This window comes from Nannospalax galili, unplaced genomic scaffold, assembly GCF_000622305.1.
Source record: "Nannospalax galili isolate Female #2095 unplaced genomic scaffold, S.galili_v1.0 scaffold1104, whole genome shotgun sequence".
In the NCBI taxonomy this organism is placed as follows: domain Eukaryota; kingdom Metazoa; phylum Chordata; class Mammalia; order Rodentia; family Spalacidae; genus Nannospalax; species Nannospalax galili.
The window spans coordinates 461598-484684 of record NW_008350769.1 but is presented as its reverse complement, the minus strand read 5'-3'; the positions used below and the strand labels follow the sequence as shown (position 1 = coordinate 484684).

The 23087-nt window shown below is 47.3% G+C and overlaps 1 protein-coding gene across 4 annotated transcripts in view; it reads left to right on the top strand.

Annotated features, from left to right (window-relative positions):
* Positions 1 to 23087, top strand: part of Mical3 (microtubule associated monooxygenase, calponin and LIM domain containing 3) — a 203394-nt gene that overhangs the window by 105098 nt on the left and 75209 nt on the right. For 2 of the 4 annotated variants that reach the window (XM_008847918.3, XM_008847917.3), the window contains exons 14-18: positions 616 to 728; positions 825 to 887; positions 1316 to 1486; positions 14614 to 14800; positions 22209 to 22297. In XM_008847918.3, the coding sequence (XP_008846140.1) occupies positions 616 to 728; positions 825 to 887; positions 1316 to 1486; positions 14614 to 14800; positions 22209 to 22297 (623 nt within the window). Of the gene's footprint in view, positions 1 to 615; positions 729 to 824; positions 888 to 1315; positions 1487 to 1929; positions 2585 to 3602; positions 3687 to 6713; positions 6813 to 8516; positions 8574 to 10975; positions 11084 to 13492; positions 13601 to 14613; positions 14801 to 22208; positions 22298 to 23087 lie in introns of those variants that run through there. The other 2 variants (XM_029570834.1, XM_029570836.1) reach the window with 2 other exon arrangements.

Genomic DNA, 23087 nt, shown 5'->3' with positions numbered 1-23087 from the left:
ACAAATAATAATAATAATAATAATAATAATAATAATAAAATTCGAATCCACAGTATGGTATCCTCCTCCCTGAAGTACCTTCTAGCCCATATGTATTTAGAGGCACCTGTGGCTTTTCCTAATTGGATATCCATTTCTTATAACAGAAACCCTGAGCTCTAAGTGTCTCTATTCATCGAGAGACCCTCTTCATACACAGCTAAGAATCTGGCCTCTGCAGCCACCAAAACTGACAACCCCAAATCCCATACCTCTTTGCCTCATCCCCCTCCCTTAAATTTCCTTTGCCAAAATGAGGCTTCAGTACTCTGCTATGACTGTTAACAGACAGATTGCAACCTTAAGAGAGTGAAAGTGCAGGTGGTTGTAGCTGAAGCAACTGTGGGGGATTGGTTTTGTGTATTGGATGGAAATGAGATGTGTAGAGATCTGAGTACCTTTCCTTTCTAGTGTTTCCTGTGGAGATCTACATGCCTTGCCTCAGTCAGTGCCACAGACCTTAGAGGTCCACCAGCTTCCTTCTCACCAGCCCCCTGCAAGGGAGAATGGTTCTGGTCAGGACTTCCTGGCACTCTTCCACCGCTGTCATTAAAGGTTACTCACTTTTGTTCACAGACACCTTGGACCTGAATGCAGAGGAGAAAGCAGTCCTGATAGCCAGCACCAAATCCCCCATCTCCTTCCTGAGCAAACTGGGACAGACCATCTCTCGGAAGCGTTCTCCCAAGGTTTGTGTGCACCAGAGTCACATTAATGGTGGCTGCAGAACTAATGGCAAGGGATGGTGACCAGACTAATGCAGTTTGCCTCCTCTCTTGGTTCAGGATAAGAAGGAAAAGGATTTGGATGGGGCTGGAAAGAGGCGCAAAACCAGTCAGTCAGAAGAGGTGAGATTCATCTTGGTTTGCTAGGATGATTATACTATATTGCCCTTTTTGGTTTACATTCTCAATTCCCAAACTAGTATTGCTAGATCTTTGCATGTTCATGTGTTATGAGAATCTCTGTGGGGTTTTGCCTTTGTTTCATTTTCTGGAGAGGAGCAAGAAATTGTGCACACGTGTGCTCAGACTGTCTCTTTTTCATCGAATCACATTTGGCAAAGCACAATGACTTCGCTGGGGTCTGACAATGCCAGCACAGGTCTGGGTGCCCCATAGTGCCTCATGTCTTGGGATCTTGCTGACTGGAGATTAGAACTTTGAAGAGTGCTGTTAAACTCAGCCTCAAACTGCTGTGAGGCTCGGACCAAGAAAAGAGTGTCTGGAGGTTCCCTGTCACGGAGCCTGATGCTTGAGTACTTTCTCTTGGGCAGGAGGATGCTCCCCGGAGCTACAGAGAAAGACCCACCCTGGTGAGCACTCTGACGGACAGGCGGATGGATGCCGCCATTGGGAACCAGAACAAAGTAAAGTACATGGCGACCCAGCTACTGGCCAAATTTGAAGAGAATGCCCCTGCACAGTCTACTGGTGTAAGGAGACAGGTGAGCCATAAGCCCATCTCCCAGACTGCCCAGATCACACAGGAAGGAAGATCTTGAGCCATGCCACAGACCCTGAGGGTCCTGGGTTAGGTTTTCCCTTACCTGAATCTTACGTATTCAGGAGTCCATTAGCTTCACTTGGGGTCTGGGGAGTCTGTGACCATAACCAGTGCAGAGCTCTAAAAATTATTTATCTAGATGACATAACACATGTACATGTTCACATATATACATAAAACACACGTGTAGTTGACATGGTGTAATAACACTTGGGAGGCTGAGGCAGGAAGATTGTGAGTTCAAGGCCGACTTGGACTACTTAGTAAGGTTTTGTCTCAAGAAAAGGAAAAAGGACTAGGAGCTTACTGGGGGAAATCTGAAAAATATAGAGGTAATTAAGGCACCTGTTAATCTTGCCGCATTTCTTTCTGGACTCTTTCTAGGGCATTCTTATTTTCATGGTGGGCTGTTCTGAAGACAAGCGTCCCTACTCTGCTTTGTTTTTTAACCTTAGGCATACTTCCATGTTTTCCTCAAGCACCCTCCAGGCATCTTCAGAGTGTGCAGGCGCCACGCTCGCTCGCTCGTAGCCATCACCTCTACGTGGGACATTTTAGTTGCTTCTCATCTTTGATAAGATATGAAGATATAAGTTCTTTGAGATAAACCTACTTTTCTACACTACAGATTGTTTTCCTGGGATATTACCAGGAACCCAAGCATTTTAGGTCCTCGAATTATTCTCCCTAAGTCACATGTGAGAGTCTAGACAGCATTTGATCTAAAGTGTCCGGTGTCCTGGCTTGTCTCTCCCTTGCTCTGTGAATGTCACTGAGATTTCATAACTGAAAAGGCGTTCAGAGGGTGAGGTTCCTCTTCTCTCCTCCATGCTCATAGACAGTCCCTATGGGTCAGCTAGCGGCCCGGCCTTTGCCTCTTAGGCCTCGCTTTTGGTGATGAATGTCTACCCTCTTTGTCTTTTCTGTGGTGTTGCAGCAGAGATGGAGCGGCTGCCCAGGATCTTCCAGCCCCACCTCAGAAGGTTGGAGTGCCCTCCAGTGGAAGGTTGCTTAGTAGATGGAAATAAGCTCTCCAACTCAGATAGTTTAGACTTGCAGAGAATTCAGTGTGGGAAAATGGTGATAAGATCACAGCTCATCCCCATCCCCTTTTTTCCTTTCTCTCTTTTTGCATTTGTTTTGGTTTGAGGGAGGCTAATTTCTTTCCTTTATAAATGTAACTTTCAGGGACTAGAGAGAGGTTAAGGAACTTTCAGAGGTTAAGAGCACTAGCTGCTTTTGCAGAGGACCCAGGTTCAGTTGGCAGCACCTACATGGCCAGTAATAATCATCCTTAACTCCAGTTCCAGGGGATCCACTGCACTCTTCTGGCATCTGTGGGCATTACATGACACAGGTGCACTTGCATACATGCAGGCAAAACACTCATACACATAAAATAAAAATAAATAAGGGACTAGAGAGATGGTTCAGCGGTTAAGAGTACTGGCTATTCTTTTTTATTTTATTTATTATTTTTGTTTTATGTGTATGCGTGTATTTCCTTCATGTAGGTAAGTGCACCAGTGTCGTGCAATGTCCACAGAGGTCAGAAGAGGCTGTCGGATCCCCTGGGACTGGAGTTATGGACAGTTGTTAGCTGCCATGTGGGTGCTGGGATTCGAACCCAGGTCTTCTGCAAGAACAACCAGTGTTCTTAACTGCTGAGCCAACTCTCCAGCCCAAGTACTGACTATTCTTGCAGAAGAGCAGGGTTTGAATTCCAGCACCCACATGGCAGCTAACAACTGTCCTTAACTCCAGTTCCAGGGGATCTGACATCCTCTTCTGTCCTCTACGGGCATTGCATGACACGGGTGCACTAACACATATGCCAGCATTACACTCATACACATAAAATCAAAATAAATAAGTGAATAAATAAATAATTTTTAAAGTAAAAATAAATGTAACTTTCTAAGAGTTGATTTAGCCTGCCTCCTCTACAGTACATAGATGTGTGTCTGTCTTCCATGTCTTCTCCTACCTTAATGCATTTTATTTTGTTTTGTCTCCATGTCCTGCCCCCACCCACTCATGGCCTGTGTGTGTCATAGCCTACACAAGAGCGTGGGGTCAGCCAGCCGTCCTGCTGCCTGCCTGAGCAGGGTCGCCCTGCTCCCACCCCCCAGTGGAAACAGGTAAAAGTACTGCTGGGGTCGAGATGGGGCTGCAACTGGCCTTCCCACTCTACCACCCCGCTCCAGGCTTACCTGAGAGCATAGCTCACCAGAGCAAGAAGGCTCTCTGCTGGGTAGTGTCTCTGTGTGTGTGTGTGTGTGTGTGTGTGTGTTGACTTCAAGAAAAGATTCCAGAGACAGGGCTGATCTGATTGCATGACTGGACTAAGCACTGAGATCTGAGGAGCCTGTTAGGAAGGCAGACTCTTAACCTGGTGTTGACAGCAGCTGGAGTAATGTGGCAAGTTGTCCAGGTTCTTGAATCTTGGTGTTTCCTGTTGTAACTGCTCCCAAGTTGGCTTTTTGCTAGTGTGTCTCCTTGTGACCTTCATCAGGACTAAGAACTGGGGAAAGCAAAGCCTTTCCTGGGAGACGAAAAATGTTACTCACAGACGTGGTCATGAAGTATGGGTTTGTTTCAAACATGAGTGTTCATGGGGATTATTTTCCCTTGGGGTTTTGTCCACATCTTTTGGGGGACAGGGACTAGAGATGTAGCTCAATGATATAACACTTGCCTAGTTTGCATGAGGCCCTGGGTTTCATCCCTAGCAACACAAAACAAACAAAACACCACTTCTGGGACTTTTCACTGCAGCCTTTTCAGGATCTCCTGAAAAGCTGCTTATCCTGACAGTACAGGAACAGCAGGTAACCACTCCTTGGTCAGAATAGAAGACCTGTCAGTGGGTTTGGGGACCTCTGTACTCTTGTTCCTAGTGTCAACATTGATCAGCTTCCTGCTCTAGAGAAAAGAGCTTGGATGAGCTTTCTCATAATAGGTGTCACTGTGGTCAGATGAGCTGATTCTGGCTTTCCCACAGTCAGCCTGCCAGCTTTGGTGCTGGGAAGTGCTAGGGAATGGCCAAGTTACTAAAATGATATTCAGGGAAAATTTTCTTTTCCAACATAATAATATGTCACAGGGAAGACAAGGCAGAGATCGAATGTTGGAGCAATGTGCAAACTCACAACAGAAGCCAGACTTACTTCCCTTTTCTCTATACCCAGGGAGGTCTTCTGAAAAATTTCATCAAGAATTTGCTTGTGTTTTACTTTCTTAACCTTTGCCTTGACATCTAGGTGAAAGGGAAGGTTTGAAAGAGTGAGCTCTAAGCCGGAGTTTGGAACTCTACATGTAGTCTTACTCTACCAGAAAAAAACAGAGGGACAGGAAGGCCAGGAATAGCTGCACATGGGGGCAGGTGACTGTGTGCAGCCTGTGCGGGTGTGTGCTTGCTGGGCTTGCTGGGCAGTAGAGGGCAGTGAGTGTGGCTCAAGGAGCCTGCTGAGACTTGGTCTCTGTCCTGGTGAAGACTGACTTGGCAGCTTCAGGTCAGGAGGCTGCTCGTGAAGTCCAGTAGCCCTTTCATTGTGCCGAGTCCTGTGTGGAGACTGCTTTTGTTCCTGCCTATACAGCTCGTCATGTGAGTCACTTACTGTCACGGTCAATGAAGTAAAATACTGGTATTTGGTATGGATGGAACCATTAAAGTTAAACAGGAGTCTGGAGGAACAGGCCCCAGAGATAAATTTTAGAAAGAGCAGCTGGGCAGATGTGAGATGTAAGTGGGAAACCTCGAGCAATGCTGTATCAAGTGTCAGAATTGCAGATTTGCGTGGTGACAGAGGTAATACTGTGCCGTCCTCTACCTCATGTTCTTTTGATCCTATGAAATGTAGACTATTCACATTCAATCTTTTCTTAACTCCAACTCATGAGTCTGGCCCTCTAAATTTATCTCCTGAAAGCTAGAGATGGGTTCGGTGCCAGAGGCTCTAAAGACCCAGGACCCAGTGCCAGGATGCCTGGGCTGCTTACTGGCTCCCATCAATTCAGGAATGGGGCGGACAGGCAGCTCGTCACTGTGACTCATTGTGTGTTTCTCTTGAAGTGGTTCCCACTGAGGCAGGAAGGTGTGGCAGGCATGACAGCAATGGCGGAGTTGGCACAAGGACCTGTTCCAGCTTAGGTCATCATGTGGAAGGAGGAAAACGAAGAACAGCTCTGTTCACCAGTGACCTCTCTGTTGTTCTTTCCTGTATAAATACTGCAGCCCTCCCTTACCCTCCCCTTTGCCTTTTGATCTCAGAAACGCATCCTGCAGACAAACTGTACCCAAATCAGCCTGGGTTTGGAAGTAAATTGTCATGTGAGGTAGGGACAGTAGAGAGATTTCTCCAACTTTACAGTTGCCACAGTCGACACAGACACACACACAACACACTCCCACCCCACCATTCTCTACTTATATGTTTCCCTGGGTAGAAGAAACTGAAAATCCCCCGGAAGGTACCAAAGAAGCACAGGGTAATGTGTGATTGTTTCTCAAACACTGAGAAGCAGCTTCCTGAATCACAGACTAGCTCACAAAAAAGGGAACGCTTGGACTAGGCGGAACAAGGCAGAAACTGTAGTCAAAACATTTAGTTAGTGCTTAACTTTTAGATCTTGTTTTCGGCTCTTTCTTGCATTTCTTTGGCAGTTTCCAGAACTTTGGAGTGAGTGAGAAGAGGGAAGCTTGATGGGATGTGGTCACTGATGGCTTTCAGGGGAGCATGCTTTACTGCCTTGAGTGAACGTGTGACCTACTGTGCAGAGGTTGTGTGGTATCCCTTGTGGGCCCACCTGCCTTTTCTCCCTACTTGTAATCAAGCCCATTTCTGTGTCCTCAACTTCCTGCCTGGTAAAGCCCTTTGACTCCTGGCATTTAGAGGACACCATACAGCAAGTTCTCGCCAGCTGCATAGTTACCTACATCACCGAGTTTAAGGTGCCAGTCCAAGGTGGGGGCCAAGAGACTGTGACAAGCCACACCCGAATGCAGAGTGAGGCGCTGCTGAAGGTGGAGGGTCATGAAAGGGGGCCTTGTGGGATGCTTTGCAAATGTGCAGATGTGCAAGTGCTCCTCAACCCTCATAGGACCAGCCCTCCTGTGGCCGCTGTTTCAACCATGTTCTTTCTGTTTGTGTCTGTTGGTGTAAAAGCGACAGGAAAAGGAGCGTTGTCGGACCTGCCCCAAAAAAGTGATCACTCTTTCTCCTCCCCCTACTCCACCTCCCTGCCGGGCGTGCAGTGGCCAGCAGGTGATCCTCTCTGCATGCTGTGTCCTGTCTGTCCTGCCTGCCACCTCAGTGCCCCCTCTTTTTAAAAGATAAGTTTTTTTTTTAAAAAAAAAAAGGTCACTTGTAGTAGAAGCAACCTTTATTGCTATAAGTGAGTAATTCCTGCTGGGACCTCAGGATAGTACCCTGTACAGTCAAATCTTGGATGGTCTAGTCTAGTCCCTATTATGGGAGGACAGCCCTGTAACCACAAACCAAAATATAAACTCCACTTGTCTCAAATCCAAGTCCCAGCAGCCCGAACAGCCATACATTTTTATAGAACCCCACTTAAAACAGCTGGTTTTCTCTTGCTGTCCTATGCAATAAGATTCAGATGTGCATGAAGAAGCTTCATCTGGCTTCCCCTGCATGGGTTTAGTTCCTTTTGATGCTGACATCCTGCCAGAGGGCTTAGCCAGCTTCTAACCAACCCAGCCACCTGCTTACACTCCAGGCAGATCGTTGAAGAACTGCTTTCCAGGGCCACCAGCCGTGTGTGGCTGATGCATAGCACAAGCACTTGTTTGTGGCAGGTGCACCCATACAAAGTATGCACGTAGAATGGCTTTGCTGCCCTTCTGGTTGTGTCCTGTCAAAATGCCATTTCTGACGGCAGCATTTATGAAGACATATTTTATCAGTTAAAGTGCCTTATCTAAAAGGTGACTCTCCTCAGATACATCTGATGTTACAGGCCCTCCTCGTGTCCCTGAGTCCTGGTGGCTGTCATGACTGCCCAGTATCTTCTCTAAAGAAGAACTCACAGTCTGAGCATTTTCTCTGCCCCACTCAGTGTCCACATTGCCTTCCACACAATATTTCAGTCCTCACAGTTAACTCTGTGAGGCAGGTATCACCACCATCTCCACTTTATAGTTTGAGGCATAAAGTAGAACAGCCAAGGGATTGTTCAAGCCTACAGGTGAGCAGTGGAAGCAGCACTGGATCTGGGCTGTGTGAGTCTGCAGCCGGGCTCTGGGCTCAAGCTGCCTTGTGGCAACATGTCAGGGGCAGCCACCTGGGAGGTTTGGCTTCAACTTCCCCCAGGCTGTGTGGAAGACAAACATCCCTAGTTATCCCTAGTTGTGAGTGTGGTCTTCCTGCCCCTTCAGTTGCCATCTTAGGGTTTTCTTCAATTCCTTGAGGCAACCCTGCGCCTGTCCTACAACTTCCATCACCGTACACATGTACCCTGTCTATTAACCGAGAGCGCTTTCAGTCTTCCTGCGCTTCTCCCTGTAATCAACTGTGCCTGGGTCCCATGTTCCTGTTTAGTGCTTACCTCCCACCCTGCAGTTTCCTCTAGGCTGTTGTAACAGTCCTTTGTTCCATCCACTTTCCGTCTCCCCACCTTTCCTTTCCTGTTGTGGAAAGCGTCCCCTGTCAAACTGTCTCCTCAGCCTTCCATTGCATGTGTCTGATCTTACACCACTAAGTGAAAGACACGTTTGTACTAACCATAGTTCTTTGTAGTCTGTTGCTGGTGGACAGAAAGGCTGTTCAGAAATTTGTCCCCAGATCATGGAATTTGAGGAGGGATTATGGTGAGTTGGGTGGGGACCACTAGGGGCTGGGGATATATATTGAGTTGAACTCTGAATTCCTGCCTGAATTTCCCGCTGTGACTTAGTAGGTCCAAATAGAGTGTGGATGGAGCTTAAGTCTCTACTTTGTTGCCAACAGACGTACAGGGATCTTCATGCTGACAGCCGTGGCAAGCAGAATCCCCGCCATGAGAGGGTAACAGCATGAGCCTGTGGGGTGCTAAGAGCCACCAGGCGGGGCACGCTGTGTTGTGGGGCAGAGGGAAGGGAGCATGGAGGATAGGCCTTCTCCCAGCTTTGTGCACACTTGTCACCCAGCCAAGAGCCAGAATTCTTTTTGCTAATATTATCCCCCCCTGAAATAGCGTTCACCCTAAGATGCCCATCTGCACAGCATTCAGACTAGACGCCAATCCTAAGCACTTCTCTTGTTAGGAAGGGCCTTGGTGACTTCCCAGTTTTGTTCACCTTTCCCATTCTAAGACCCCAAAGTAGTGCTAGTGGCCAAGCAGCCTTGGCAGCCAGGGAGCACATGGGTTGGGGAGAGGTCTAGGTGGACAGGCAGGTGTATTTGAGAGTCTTAGCTTTTAAAGTAGAAGTGCTAAGAAGAGCTGATGCCCTTGCCAGAATTTGGGGAAGAGGTCAAATAGGAAGAAGATTGGGGGAAAAGGTAATGGCAAAATGGGGGTGCATAGTGAAAAGCCGTAGCTAGTTTTCTGAAAAGCTCCAGGGAGCCATCACGGAATAAAATGGTCCATCATGCCATTTATCCAATAAATGAGGTAACAGAGCCCCAGCCAGATATTTTGTTTGTTTGTTTGTTTGTTTGTTTGTTTGTTTGTTTGTTTGAGACAGGGTCTCCCTGTAGCCCCAGCTGACCTGGAACTTTCTATGTAGACCAGGCTGATCTTGAACTCAAAGAGATCTGCCTGCCTCTGCCTCCCAAGTGCAGGGACTAAATGTGTGTGCCATCACTCCTGGCTAGTCCGATGATGTTTTATGAAGCTTTCTGCATTGTGAGGGATCCCTACCCTTAAAGAAGATCTCCAGTGAGTTGGGGGTCTTGCAGCTGGTTGGTAATTTCTCAGAAACCTTACCTTTGCTCTCTGAGAAATATAATGAGAGCCAAGCAGCAATTCAGGTTGCAGCTTGGATCCATTAGAAAACAGGTGCTAGCACTAGCTCTAACCTGGACCACACTGTCAGCAGGACAGGACACTGGAGCGAGAGGAGAGGGGATCAAGGTGGAGATGGCTGTCTTCTCTGCCTCCTCCCTCACCCTCTGCTTCCCTCCTGCTTGGTGGGGCAGTTTCTACAAGCATGGTGTACAGACCCTTCCTTCTTCCCAGACCTTACCATAGTCCTCTCTTAAGAAAAGGAGCAGGGCAGTGCCCTATATTTTGGAGAATGCATATTTAATGAAGTGTTGATGGTTCTTAATAAACAACATCTGAAAAAGAAGGGAGGAAGTACGTTGAGGAAAAGGAAAGCTTGGCCCGGAAACTGTGAGGTCTAGGGCTACAGAGCCCAGTAGGGAACTGTAGTAGCTCAAGAGGCAATTAGACATGAGAGACCCTTTCCTTTTCCCTAGGACTTGTTTCTAGATTCCTCATTGTGGGGCCCCAGGCTAGATACTGTGAAGGGACAGCTTTTGTCTCTCCAGGACTCCGTCCCCTGCTCCACACCCCTGCACATGCCGTGCCCCACTTTCTGTGGTCCACCTTCACTCGACTCCCTTCTCTTCCTTCAGTTCTGACTGCCCCACATTCCAGCAGGGTGGTCAGAGCTAGAAAGCTGGCTATGCACCTGTAATAGAGGCTAAGGGGTCCTCAGGTACCTGCCACTCTACCTGTCACCCCTACAATACTGAAGTGTCAGCTCAAAATAGGGGGCACAGCAGATCTGCTCAAAGCCTAGACAGTACCTCTATGTCCCTCCTACCCTGAAAAGATTTTACCCTGAATCTAATGGAAAACGAAGCAGTTAGCAATTGCCAAGATTCCTGTGTCAGTTGGGGCCAATCTGAGGGGTTTGGGTCTTGTCTCAGGATCACTGCTTGGGGTTTGTCTGAGTCCTTAGCAAGCAGAACTGTCCTGAGCACTGGCCATAGGAGGGAAAGAGGCCCTGGGCACTGTCTACAGGACAAGTACATGCCCTAGCCATAGGACAGTGAGGTGTCTGATCCCGCTCTTTGCTAGAGTGGCTGACTTCAAGATGTCTCCTTGCCAAGGAGAAACCCCTGCTCAGGCCAGCAAGGGCTCTGTGCAGAGGCCCAAAGAGGGCTGCTCACAGTGCCTCCTGTGTGCTCCATCATCTGGTGGCAGTAATAGCCACCCAGAGGGTGAACCCAGTAGGAGCTTTCACAGGTGCTTATAGCTTGGTGTTCCAGAGCCAGCCTGGCTGTAAGCTTTGGGGGAGCAAGTGGGAAGCAGACAGGAGCTGTGAATGAGCTTTGTGTGCTTCTGGGAGCTAGAAGGAATGCTTGGCCACAGTATGTTCTGCAGATAAAGCTAGAACAGTTGGAAGCTCAAATTTCCTGTGTTTGGGGTATGACTTTAACATTTGCTGTGCTCTTTTTCTCCATCTTGTATTTTCTAGCCAGAGCCTGAACCTTCACGTCGATTTTTTGTTGACCAGTGGGAGCTCTCCCTTAGTCTCCGCTCCTCCACCCGCCCTGCTTCTCCCTCCTCTGACTCCCTCCGACAGGTAGCATGGCCTGGCCTTGGCAAAACCATGTTCTCCTGCAGCCTCTGCTCGCTCTACCTTCACAGGTGTCACTCACCTGCAGGAGACAGGGTCTCCACCTTCACCTGGCTCCTCAGAAGCTACTTGTATCTGGGGGGATGTGTGGGGCTGCCACAGACACCCGAGTTAAAGAGGCTGCTAGCTTTTGGAGTGTTTCACACATCACAGTCTGTCAAAGCGAGCCCATTGTTTAGCTGTATCCAATAGTGATAAGCATTTTTCAGCCGTCAATTGATGGCTTCCCATATTTTCAAAATCATGGGCTACCAAGTTTGAACTATATTGTCACTAACTCTCGTAAGTGAAATTGTGAGCACGTGGCACTCCAGTGCCTCCTGGAATGACCTTTTTCCCACAGTACCATCGATCCAGCTCCAAGGAATTTACTAGGGATCAGGGGGTCATTTGTCTTTGTGTCTTGTGCTTCCTATTCTTACCGGTATATGTGTGCAGATGCATATGCATGTGTGTGGTATGCAGTGGTGTAAGCCCAGCGATTGCTACACTTCGGCTCCCTGATGAGCATGGGAAGAAGGAAACCATCTGCTTTTCATACCAGAAAGAAACGGAACTTGAGTCCTTACCTCTTGGGTGGGGTGGAGGGGTGAAGGGGGTGTTGTCAGTGGACCACATCACTGAGAACTGAATGTGACGCCTCTGCACATGCAGCCTCAGGCCCTGGCTGCTCAGGTGATGGTCTCTGGTGGGAAAATAAGGGTCCTGGTGCACACAGTGGGGCAGGGGCTGCAGTGTGCCAGACTCCCATTTGCCCTCTCTACCGAAGGCGGAGAATGCGACTTCCTGCTCCAATGAGAGCTCTGCTCTCATTTCTCCTCAGCTCTGTCTGGTGTCTGCACTTCTCTGGGGCCCTAAAGATTGAGGTCCACGGGATTTATTTTCCTCACCCACTAGTAGACGTAAACTGTGGAATTAATGTGCAGAAGGTACCAATCCCGGGATGTCTTCTTTAGTTTTGAGTTGGAGGAGGAAAGTGATTGCTCAGTTCCAGCTAAGCCTTGGCTGAGCCCAGTGAACTGTTTTCTCCGGTGTGCCTCTGTTCCCAGTCTTAGAGAGTTGGCCCCCAGAGAACCCAGACACGCTCAGGTAGTGGTGCACTGAGGGGCTGTCGCCATCACTGAAATAACTGCTCCTGTTGTGTTTCTAGGTCAGAATTTGTGACAACCTCTCCTACTTGACAGCAAGCCTCCGTTGCTTCCTGTCATGAGAGGTGCAGTACACTGTCTGCCCAGGTCTCTAAAGGACCACCCACAAGACTGATTGTAGTCCCAGGAGAGGATCCAAGCTGGGCCACAGGGTGTCAGGCCTCTGTGAGCAGGATGGCTCACCATGCAGACATGGGGGTTTTCTCCTGTATCTTAAACATTGCCAAAAGGGCATTGAATTAGTTGGGTTGGGGGAACAGAGGTGGGACGTGGTGGAGGGGTATATAGATGATCTCACTATATGTAGTCCAGCCTAGCCTTAAACTCATGGCAATCCTCCTGCCTTAACCTCCCAAGTGCTAGAATTACAAATGTGTGCTACTATTTTTTTTTAAACCTTTCCCCATTTTTCAACTTGGAAAAACAATTCTTCCAGGATAAGTAACACATTCTGACTTCTGGAACTAGTTGAGCAGCTTACCTGCAGGGGGCAACATGTGACTAAGGTGCCCCACCTAGTCTAGGAGAATTCCAACCTCCAAACCTGGGTGAGTGGGACTCACCTTGCTGTACTCAGTGCCCTCTTAAATACCAGTGGGGAAATGGGCAGAGAAGGCTTCTTCCCACAGAGGTCAGGATTGCCTACTGCATGGAGCAGGTAGTGTGGGTAAAGCTAATGAGGAGGTGGTGGGTCACCAGTAATACCAGAGCTCTTCACAAGCCTGTTGCCCACATGGAGCTTCGGCCTCTGCAGAAATCAGCCTGGTTTCTTTCTCAGTGAGGAAGTAGCCCATCAGACCCATGACACTGCAGTGTTCTGCCTGGAGTTGCAGTCCCTTGACCTCTGTGTGTGTGATGTGAGCGCCTAGGATACAGACCCCCCCCCTCAAACCATCTTCCATGTTTGCATCCATTCTGTCGTCTACCTCCCTATTCTGGGACTGCACTCTTGGAAAAGACATGAAGGACCAAGTTCGTGCCTGTGGAAGATCATTTCCACAGCTGCTGCTCTTGTGTGCACTGACCACCGTGTGGATGCTGACACAATGTTTTGCTCACTGCCCAGTTTCTGCTTGTGGGCAATGTGTTGCCATGGTTTGCTGCTGCACTGTGCATTCATTTTACACCTTTCAAAGATTTTTTTTTGTATCCTTAATTTCTTTCTTTTCCTTCTCATTCTGATCATTCTGTAATCTCCAACCAATAGAAGTATATAAAGATGTACACGGGCGGAGTGAGCTCATTGGCTGAGCAGATAGCCAATCAGCTTCAAAGGAAAGAGCAACCCAAAACCCTTCTAGACAAGAAGGAACTGGTAAGAGCTATTCCAGGGGTATGTCGCTAGCTGTGGCACTATGGTGAACAACCCTGGCTTGTTCTGAGGGACTTATTACTGTAGTCATCAGAAGGCCATGTAACTTTTTTGAGGTGGTCTGAATTTTGATAACTGAATTTCTAGGACTGCAGTAGATACATAGAATGTTCCTTAGAAATGCACTTTGTTTTTTTTAATTCTTTTTTTTTTTTTTTTGGTCTTTTTGAGTCAGGGTCTCCCTGTAGCCCCAGCTGGCCTGGAACTCACTATGTAGACCAGGCTGGCCTTGAACTCACAGAGATCCGCCTGCCTCTGCCTCCTGAATGCTGGAATTAAAGGCATGCACCACCATGCCCAGTAGTTTTATTTATTTTTATTTTATGTGTCTGAGTGTTTTGCCTACATGTTTATAAGTGCACCCTTGTGTTACAATGCCAGAGGAGGCCACAAGAGGACACTGGATCCCCTGAAACTGGAGCTATGGGTGATTGTAGCCTACCAGGTGGGTGCTGGGAACTGAACTCAGATCTTCTGCAAGAACTGCCAGTGCTGTTAACCACTGAACCATCTCTCTAGCCCCCACTTTGATCTTTAAGGTGATCCCACCAGAGATCAGGGGATGCATGTGCACACACGTGCATACACATGTGCACATGTGAACACCAAATGTATGTCTATTTATGCTATCCTCCAAGCAAAAATTTCCTACAAAATAGTTGATCTGAGTGTTAAGAAATTCTGAAAAACTGGATCCTTCATCAAAAGCAAATCTTGGTCGTTGATTGTCATAAGTTTAGACCCCAGCTTGTACCAAAGGTTCTTGGGAGGGCTCTGTGGGGTATAGTACCTACAAGAGTGTGTCGCTCTTGGAGAAACTCACAGCTAGAGCATTTGTAGTCACTTAATACTCCTGGCCTATGTCCATGTGGCCTGAGTCAGCTTTGCCCACAGAGGCTTCTGCAGTGCTGGGAGAGGCCACAGGGTCTGACATGCTCCTTCACCCACTCCCACAGGGCTCCATAAAGAAAGAGTTCCCACAGAACTTGGGGGGCAGCGACACATGCTATTTCTGCCAGAAGCGGGTCTACGTGATGGAGCGGCTGAGTGCGGAGGGCAAGTTCTTCCATCGGAGCTGTTTCAAGTGCGAATACTGCGCCACCACCCTGCGCCTCTCGGCCTACGCCTACGACATCGAGGACGGTGAGTCTGTCTGCACTTTGGTCAAGTCAGCAATTGGACATGATGGCACTTTTCTTCATTTAAGCCAGGGACTTTGGGCCCTGACTGCCTTCTTCTATTAGTGGGTTTTATACTAACACTTCTCAGCCATCTCCCTCCATCCTTTGTAGGGCTTTTTTTTTCTGAGACTCTTTATTTTTGTTTTATGTGTCTTAAGTGTCTTATGTGCATGTATGTAAGTACACCCCTATGTGCAATACCCACAGAGTCAGAAGAGGGTGTCACATCCCCCTGGTACTAGAGTTATGGACAGTTGTTAGCTGCTATGTGGGTGCTGGGAACTGAACCTGGGTCCTCTGCAAGATCACTCAGTGCTCTCCAACCCCACCCCTCTTTTTACCTGAGACACTTACAAATACTTTTCCAAAGGCACTGAACTGTGGTTACCCTGCTCAGTAAGGCGATCAGAGTGGCGGCATTAATCCCATCTCCCTCGCTGCCCACACCTCCATATCTCATATGAGTAACTGAAGATAAAAGGGACATAAGAATGTCCTGACCCCTTGTGGAAGAAGGGTTCATAGAAGTCATGTTTCTTACCCAAAATCGATGACAATAAACTAAAGTAGATCCTGGGCTTCTGCCTTCTGAAACTGATTGAAGTGCTCAAGCCTTGTCGCCTCCTTCTGGCACCAACATCTTTGCCTGGGCCCAGGTCATTTATACTGTGGTGTTCAGAGTGGAGCTTTTTGTGACTTTTGCTGGTTTTACAGTGGAGAGACCTTGGCAGGTTAGAAGCTAGAGAAGTGTGCCAACAAATAATAAAGCCAACTTGCCATGTGAAGACTCTTAAAGGTAATGGAAATAGATGACCAAAGGCATTTGTGACTCCTGCATCCATTTCCTACAGGATGCTGAAGAAGCTTCATGGGAGGCAGTTTAATTAGTTCAAAAGTAATAAAGAAACCTAGATTCATAGGAAAGAAAAGTAAATCGTCATGGGGATGCTATTACACATGAGCCTTGATAGGTGACTTATTGACCATGAAGGGAGCGGGTGATGAGGAAGGGAGCCCATAACTAAGACAGTCACTCCAGGGTCTCCTAGTAGTGAATTCAGTCAGCTCTGTCAGAAGAAGACACGAGCCAAGTGGTGAGCTCTCAGCGTCCTGGCACCTGGCTCTCTTCCTGCATTAGCACAAGGCAGTACTCAACAGGAGAAGCATTGAAACAGTTGCTTAGGTGAGGAAGAGAATTTGTTAGGGAGAAGTTTTTGGTTCCACTCATTCAATGCCCTTGCCTTCAGGGTAGCACCTTTGACTCCAAGGATGGAGATTGGCAGGTGGATCCCCCAAGCCTCTTGGAACTGTCTTTGATACTTAAGTTATTTTAGTTAGCCTTTTACCTTAGGATGTGCCTGAAAAGAAGACCCCTCAGAGTCCAGCCAATTGGTCCATAGGTGGTTTTGCCCATCACCATGTGTACACCTTTACTTCATCTCTTGAAGATGTAGATGAGGTACAGGTGAGCCTCAGGAGCTTACAGTTTGTGTTTGGGAGCTTCTGTTCATAGGAGATGCGTGAGATAACCAACTTATAAAGAGAAGACTTGGATTTGGCTTGTAATTTTGAAGACTTCTAGTCGATGACCAATTGGTCTGTTGCTTTCTAGTCTGTGACAAGGGAGCAACATGGCAGGAGTGTATGGCAGTGCAGGAAGCCAAAAAGAGAGAAGGGACTGTGGATCCCAGTCCCTTGCAAGGGCACACCCCCATGGCCTAACTTTTCCCAGTAGACTCCACCTTTTTTTTTTTTTTAATTTTATGTGTATGAATGTTTTGCCAACATGTATGTAAGTGTACTACATGTGTGCAAAGCCTGAGGAGGTCAGAAGAGGGTGTCAGATCCCCTGGAACTGGAGTTAGGGAAGGTTGATAGCTACCATTTGGGCATTAGGAACTGAACCCGGGTCCTCTGCAAGAGCAGCCATTGAACTCACAGAGATCCACCTGGAACTAAAGGCATGAGCCACCATACCCAGCTGGCCACACTTCTTAAAGGTTCCATCTCCTTCCAGTAGCATCACCCGGGGGACCAAGCTTTTATTTAACACACAGCCTGGCACATTCAGTGAGAATGATAGACCCAGTGTGCACGAGGCAAAGCAGACAGTCTGAGTATGATGAAGGACCAGGCCATGTGGTATGCGTCATATATGGTACTGTGTTTCCTGTGCAGAAGTTCAGCTGAGGAAATCAGTGACATTCTAGAGCTAGGCACATTATTCTAGATATGAAAGCAGGCAGAACAGCTCTATAGCAGCTTCCCCAATTTTTTTTTTTTAATGTATATGAGTGCTTTACCTGCATGTATGTAGGTGTACCACATGTGTACAATGCCTGCAGAGGTCAGAAGAGGGCATCAAATCCCCTGGAACTAGAGTTAGGAACCGTTGCTAGCCTCCATGTGGGTGCTGGGAACTGAACCCAGGTCCTCTGCAAGAACAGCCAGTGCTCTTAACCAATGAGCCATCTCTTCAGCCTCAGCTCCCCAAATTTTAACCTACATGTAATTTTCATCAGCTTCTCTTCTTGAAGTCTCTCTTACCTGTCAGAAAACAAGAGGACTAGAAAAAAGAACGGAATCTTAGGGAAAATAAAGTTTTAAGTCTATTCCTCAGTGAAATTATCAAGTGATTTGGAAATCTCACTGAAGAGCTTCAGATAAGAAGAGGAAAAACAGTTGGAGAGATGGCTCAGCAATTAAGAGCACCGGCTATTGAGCCAGGTGCGGTGGCGCATACCTTTAATTCCAGCGCTCAGGGAGACAGAGGCAGGTGAATCTCTGTGCGTTCAATCAAAATAATTTTTTAAAAAAAGAAAAGGAAAAGCCAGGCGTGGTGGTACACGCTTTTAATCAGAGCGCTAGGGAGGCCAAGGCAGGTGGATCTCTGTGAGTTCAAGGCCAGCCTGGTCTATATAGTAAGTTCCAGGTCCACTGGGACTACAGAGAGACCCTGTCTCAAAAAAACCAAAAGAAAGAAAGAAAAGAAAAAGTAAAACTGGAGAGATGGCTCAGCAATTAAGAGCACTAGCTCTTCTTACAGAAGACCCAGGTTCGAATCCCAACACCCACACAGTGGCTAACAACCATCCATAACTCTAGTTCCAGGGGCTCTGATGCCCTCTTCTGTCCTCTGCAGGCATTGCACAACACAGGTGCACTTACATACATGAAGGTATAACACTCATACACATATAAAATTTTTTTTAATTAAAAATAAATTTAACAGAAGGAAAGGAAAAGTCAACAAAGTTGGCTCTCAGGAGAAAAGAAAGAAATAACCCAAGCATTGTGCTGAACCCTGTACCAAGCACGCCATTGCATTCTTGAGACAGCCTGGTGAGGGCTTTTATTATTGTAATTTTGTGAATTAGAAACCAAGTTCAGAGAAGTTATGAGTTGCTTATTCAAGTTTATATAGCTAACAAGAGCCGATATGTACCAAGTGGCCCCTGAGAGCCATTCCAGATCAGACATTCAGGGATTAGTGACTCTGGGCTCTTTGTCAACTCCAAACCCATAAACTAAGATTCATGTATTCAAAGATAGGCCATGGTCACTGTTACACTGTTGAATTTCTCCTTTAGCTCTTTAAAGGATTCCATCTGCCCAAAACCAAGCTGTGCTAGCTGTTGCCAAATGCCCTTTTATCATTGTTGCCAACTCTTATGACTGATTCCCAAGTTAGACAGTATGTTGTTTGTCTCTGTCTCTGTGAGGAAGCCTGTGAAGCCTGAGGGACCTTATGAAGTCCCTTGAGTGACAAGCTCGAAACAGTCTGCTGTTGGCCATTGCTGCTGGTACCTCCCAGACTGGCCATGTCCCAAGTGATGTTAGAGAGGCATCAGGCCTCACCAGCCCCCTACTTCCTGTCTCATTGCCCTCTGTGGTACAAATGGAATCCACAGCTTTTTTCTGATTGAGAGTTGCAAGTCCACCCCAACTCAGCTACCACCTGCCTTAGCTCTCTGTCCCCTTTCACACTGATCTCGTTTCCATTCCGTAATTGTAGTGCTTCCACTGGTACCACAGGACCTTGCTTGAGCCTAGGACGTACTTCTCCAGTCTTGTTGGAGTGAGCTCCATGGCCCCTCCTCAGAGGTCTTCCCAAGTCTCCTGCTGTGAAATAGCCACTCAGGTTCAGCCACCACCCGTTATAGTTATGTCCACACTACTCACTGCATCGTCGATCTACATGTCATCTGCTCCATCCAATCAAAGACCTCGAAGCCTTGGTTGGCGGTTCTAGCGTTCATGTCACTCCTGTCATTGCAATAGCACTCACAAATGTCTGAGTAAATAGCTACCTGACTAGTTCACTTTAGGCTTTGCCTGACACACACCTGTCCTCCCATTCCCTTTTCCAGTCACTAATTCAAGATTGCTTCATTTAGACCATCTATAGTCAGTCACTTTATTGAGTCTCCTATAATTTATGATCAGTTTACAACGTTAGCCTGGCTGACTTTCCTGAGACAGTCATAGTGCAGTTAGAAGGTGCAAGCTTTGGAGCCAGCTTCCTGCCTGAGGTGCTCCGACAATGGAACACTGGCTGCTCGGTTTTGATGTGCCTCACCTGTGGAAAGATGGTCAGAAACAGTCCCTCATTGAGAAAAACAGTTAAGAATTGCATCTGATGGAGCTGGAGAGATGGTTCAGTGGTTAAGAACACTGGCTACTCTTGCAGAGGACCCAGGTTCAATTCCCAGCACCCACATAGTGGCTAACAACCAGTTCCAGGGGCTCTGATGCCCTCTTCTGACCTCCAACAGCACCACCTGACATGGGTATACCTACCTACATGCAGGCTATACACTCAACATACACATGAAATAAAAATAATAAATAAAAATGTTTTTTTTAAAAAATGAATTGGGCCAGGCGTGGTGGTGCACACCTTTAATCCCAGCACTTGGGAGGCAGAGGCAGCCGGATCTTTGTCTCAATAAATAAATAAATAAATAAATAAATAGATAGATAGATAGATAGATAGATAGATAGATAGATAGATAGATAGATAAATATTAATTAATTAATTAATTAAATTGGGGGCTAGAGAAATGGCTCAGCGATTAAGAGCACTGGCTGCTCTTGCAGAGGATCAAGGTTCAATTCCCAGCACCCACATGGCAGCTAACAATCTTCCATGACTTCAGTTTCAGGGGATCCAGCACCCTCTTCTGACAAGCAGTTGATCATGAGGGCTCTAACTTTATCAGTGGATTAATGGATTAATAATTTAATGGCGATACTGGGTGGCGATAAGAACTTCAGATCGTGGGGCCTGATTGGAAGATGTGGTCACATGTGCCCTGGAAAGATGTCCCTTGTCCCTAGCCTCCCCAACTCTAGCTCTGCTTCCTGGCCACCTTAAAGTGAGCAGCAGCTCTGCTCCACCACCCATTGTCCAGCTGTCCACCATGTTGTCCTGAATCAGCAAGACCCAAAGCAACGGAACCAAGTAACGCTGGACCGAACCCTCTGAAATGATCAGGCCAAATCAGCATTTTCTCCTTTAAGTTGTTTTTCGTAGCCATTTTGTCAAAGTAGTAGAAAGCTGACTTACATAGTGAACCAAAGCAGATAAAAGAATAAGTCAGCTACTTTGAAAATCAAGAAAATGGTGGATATAAACACTTGCTCTGCAATCATGAGAACCTGCGTTTGAATCTCCTAACACCCACATAATAAACTGTGAATGACTACCTTGCCTGCAACCACAGCATGGGGGAGCAGAGGCAAATCCTGAGGGCTTTCTAGCCAGCCAGGCTAGCTGAAATAGCCAGCTTCTGCTTCAGTGAGAGACCTGTACACTTATGTGCGACACACACACACACACACACACACACACACACACACACAAGGTGGGGTATATGCTCAGATCACCAAGGAAGGGGAAAAGGAAGCATATCAGCCCATCCTTATTTTCTGCATCTTGTACATCCCCTCATTTTACCTTTGAGATGAGTACTCATTTGTTGAAGGAACACCTTCCAAATGAGAAGGTAAGATGGGCAGTCTCTGTTTCCATAATTCCTATCACAGGCTCTAGTGTTGAAGAGTTTCCAGGCTTTAAGCAAGAGCAGAGTCATACGCTCTGACTTTTTTTGGCCCCGTCCTCTGGAGTAAATAAATTACACTAGGTAAAACCCAGCAAATGCATGTCGATAGGGCTGAAAGTTTTAGAGAATAACATTTTATCTGGTACCTTGAAGCACACTCTGGATTTACTCTTGTTCAGTTCTGCTCTACTCATGGTCCATGGAGGATTTGATTTTTCAGTTTTGTTTTGCATTGTTGGGGGGGCACACATGCACATGTACACATGCACACAGTCCATTGGTGGAGATCAGAGGGCAGCTTTCTCCTTGTTTCTGTGGCTACACTGCATACTCCAGGGTAGCTGACCCTCAAGCTTCTGGCCAGTTCCCTGGTCCCCTCCTGTCTCTCCATAGGAATGCTGGGATTACAGGTTCCACTCCACCACGTCCTGCTTTTTACATGGGTTTTGGAGATCAAACTCGGGATGTCAAGCTATCGCTTTTACCTGCTAAGCCCTGGCCTCTCACATTATTTTGCTTTTATTTTGAGACAAGGTGTTCCTGTAGCCTCAGCTGGCCTAGAACTTCGCCATGTAGACCAGGCTGACCTTAATTTCACTGAGATCTGCTTACCTCTGCTGGGATTAAAGGCATATGCCATCATGCCTGTCACCCTCTCATTGTTTTTTATTGGGGGGGGGCAGTCTTTTTGAAACAGGGTCTGGGCTACAGAGATCCATCAGCCTCTGCCTCCCAAATGCTGGGATTAAAGGCGTGGGCCACCATGCCCAGTTCCTCCATTGTTTTAACACACTACAGGGTTGTAACCTGCCACCAGGACCAGCACTGGCTAAAGTACAAGGGAGAGGTAGCAGTCTATGGTTGTGGAGGGAGCAGAGGTCGTCCTGTCAGATCTAGTTGGTGACTCTGCCCTCAGCCCTGCAGCCTTCACGCCTCCATCCTGCATTTGTATTCATTCTTGCCTTCCCCAGAAATGCTGCTCAGAGTTTTCATGTGACCATGTCTTTGTCCTCACACACTACCACTTTGTTTGCTGGCTTTGCCATGCAAGCCTCACATCTGTGCTCTAGGCACTGATTGGTGGTAGCTCAACAACCTTCGTACACCCAAAGGGGAGGACCTCAACATCAGGCACTGGGAGAGGAGCAGGGCTGGAACCAGAGCTTGGCGTGAGGGCTGGCCTTCCTGAATTGCCCGGGGTGGGGGGTGGGGGGGTTGGCTGGAAGAGACCAGCCTCAGTGTAGCAAATCAGGTTCACAATTGTGGAGTTTTCCTCACTCTTTCTCCACTTCTTGCTGTCCACAGGTAAATTCTACTGTAAGCCGCACTATTGTTACCGACTGTCTGGCTACGCGCAAAGGAAGAGGCCGGCAGTGGCTCCTCTGTCTGGAAAGGTAACAGCTTTCCTTCCTGTATGTGGGTGAGAATGTCAGAGTGTTGCCTGTCCTGTGAGTGGGCCTGAGAGGGACTGCAATCAGGCTGCAGATGGACCAACTTTTCAAGCAGTCTCTAAAGTGATGCTTGGGGATTATTCTGAGCAGAAGGGCCCCTTCTCACGTGGTCAGAGCTCTCCTCTAAGTAGCTGGAGAAGAGCCAGCCTCAGGAGTCCCTCCCTTTCCTCAGGTCCCCCAGAGCCAGTCTCTGCTCTCCAGACAGATAAAACCAGACTGCTCACAGCCTGCACTGCCTGCTTCCCCTTAACCCCTGACTCTGTGAGTTATTTGTCTAAGGCCTCTCCTTTCCTTTCTCATTCAATGAGAGTGGCCCCCTCTTTGTCAAAGCGACCTGAGTAATCTCTGCACTGCTGAAACAGCATTTTGCCAGCATGCAGGCTGATCACTGCTCTTTTGGAAGACTTGAGTTGACTGTGGAGGGCTAGTGGGAAGAGGTATACAGTTGGCCTTCTGTGTCCGTGGACTCTATCATGGGTTCCATGCTCAGATGGAAAATCGTTGGTGGAAAATACTACTTTTGTACTGAATCTGTACAGACTCTTCCATCTCCTGAGCAATATAGTGTTACAGCTGTTGATGTAGTATTTATATTGTGTTTGGTCTTGGTCTTATAAGTTATCTAGAGATCTTTTAAAGTTGTCAAGGATATGCTTAAGTTAGATGTAAATACAAAAAAAACCCTTTTTTTTTTTTTTGGTCTTTTTGAGACAGGGTCTCCCTGTAACCCCAG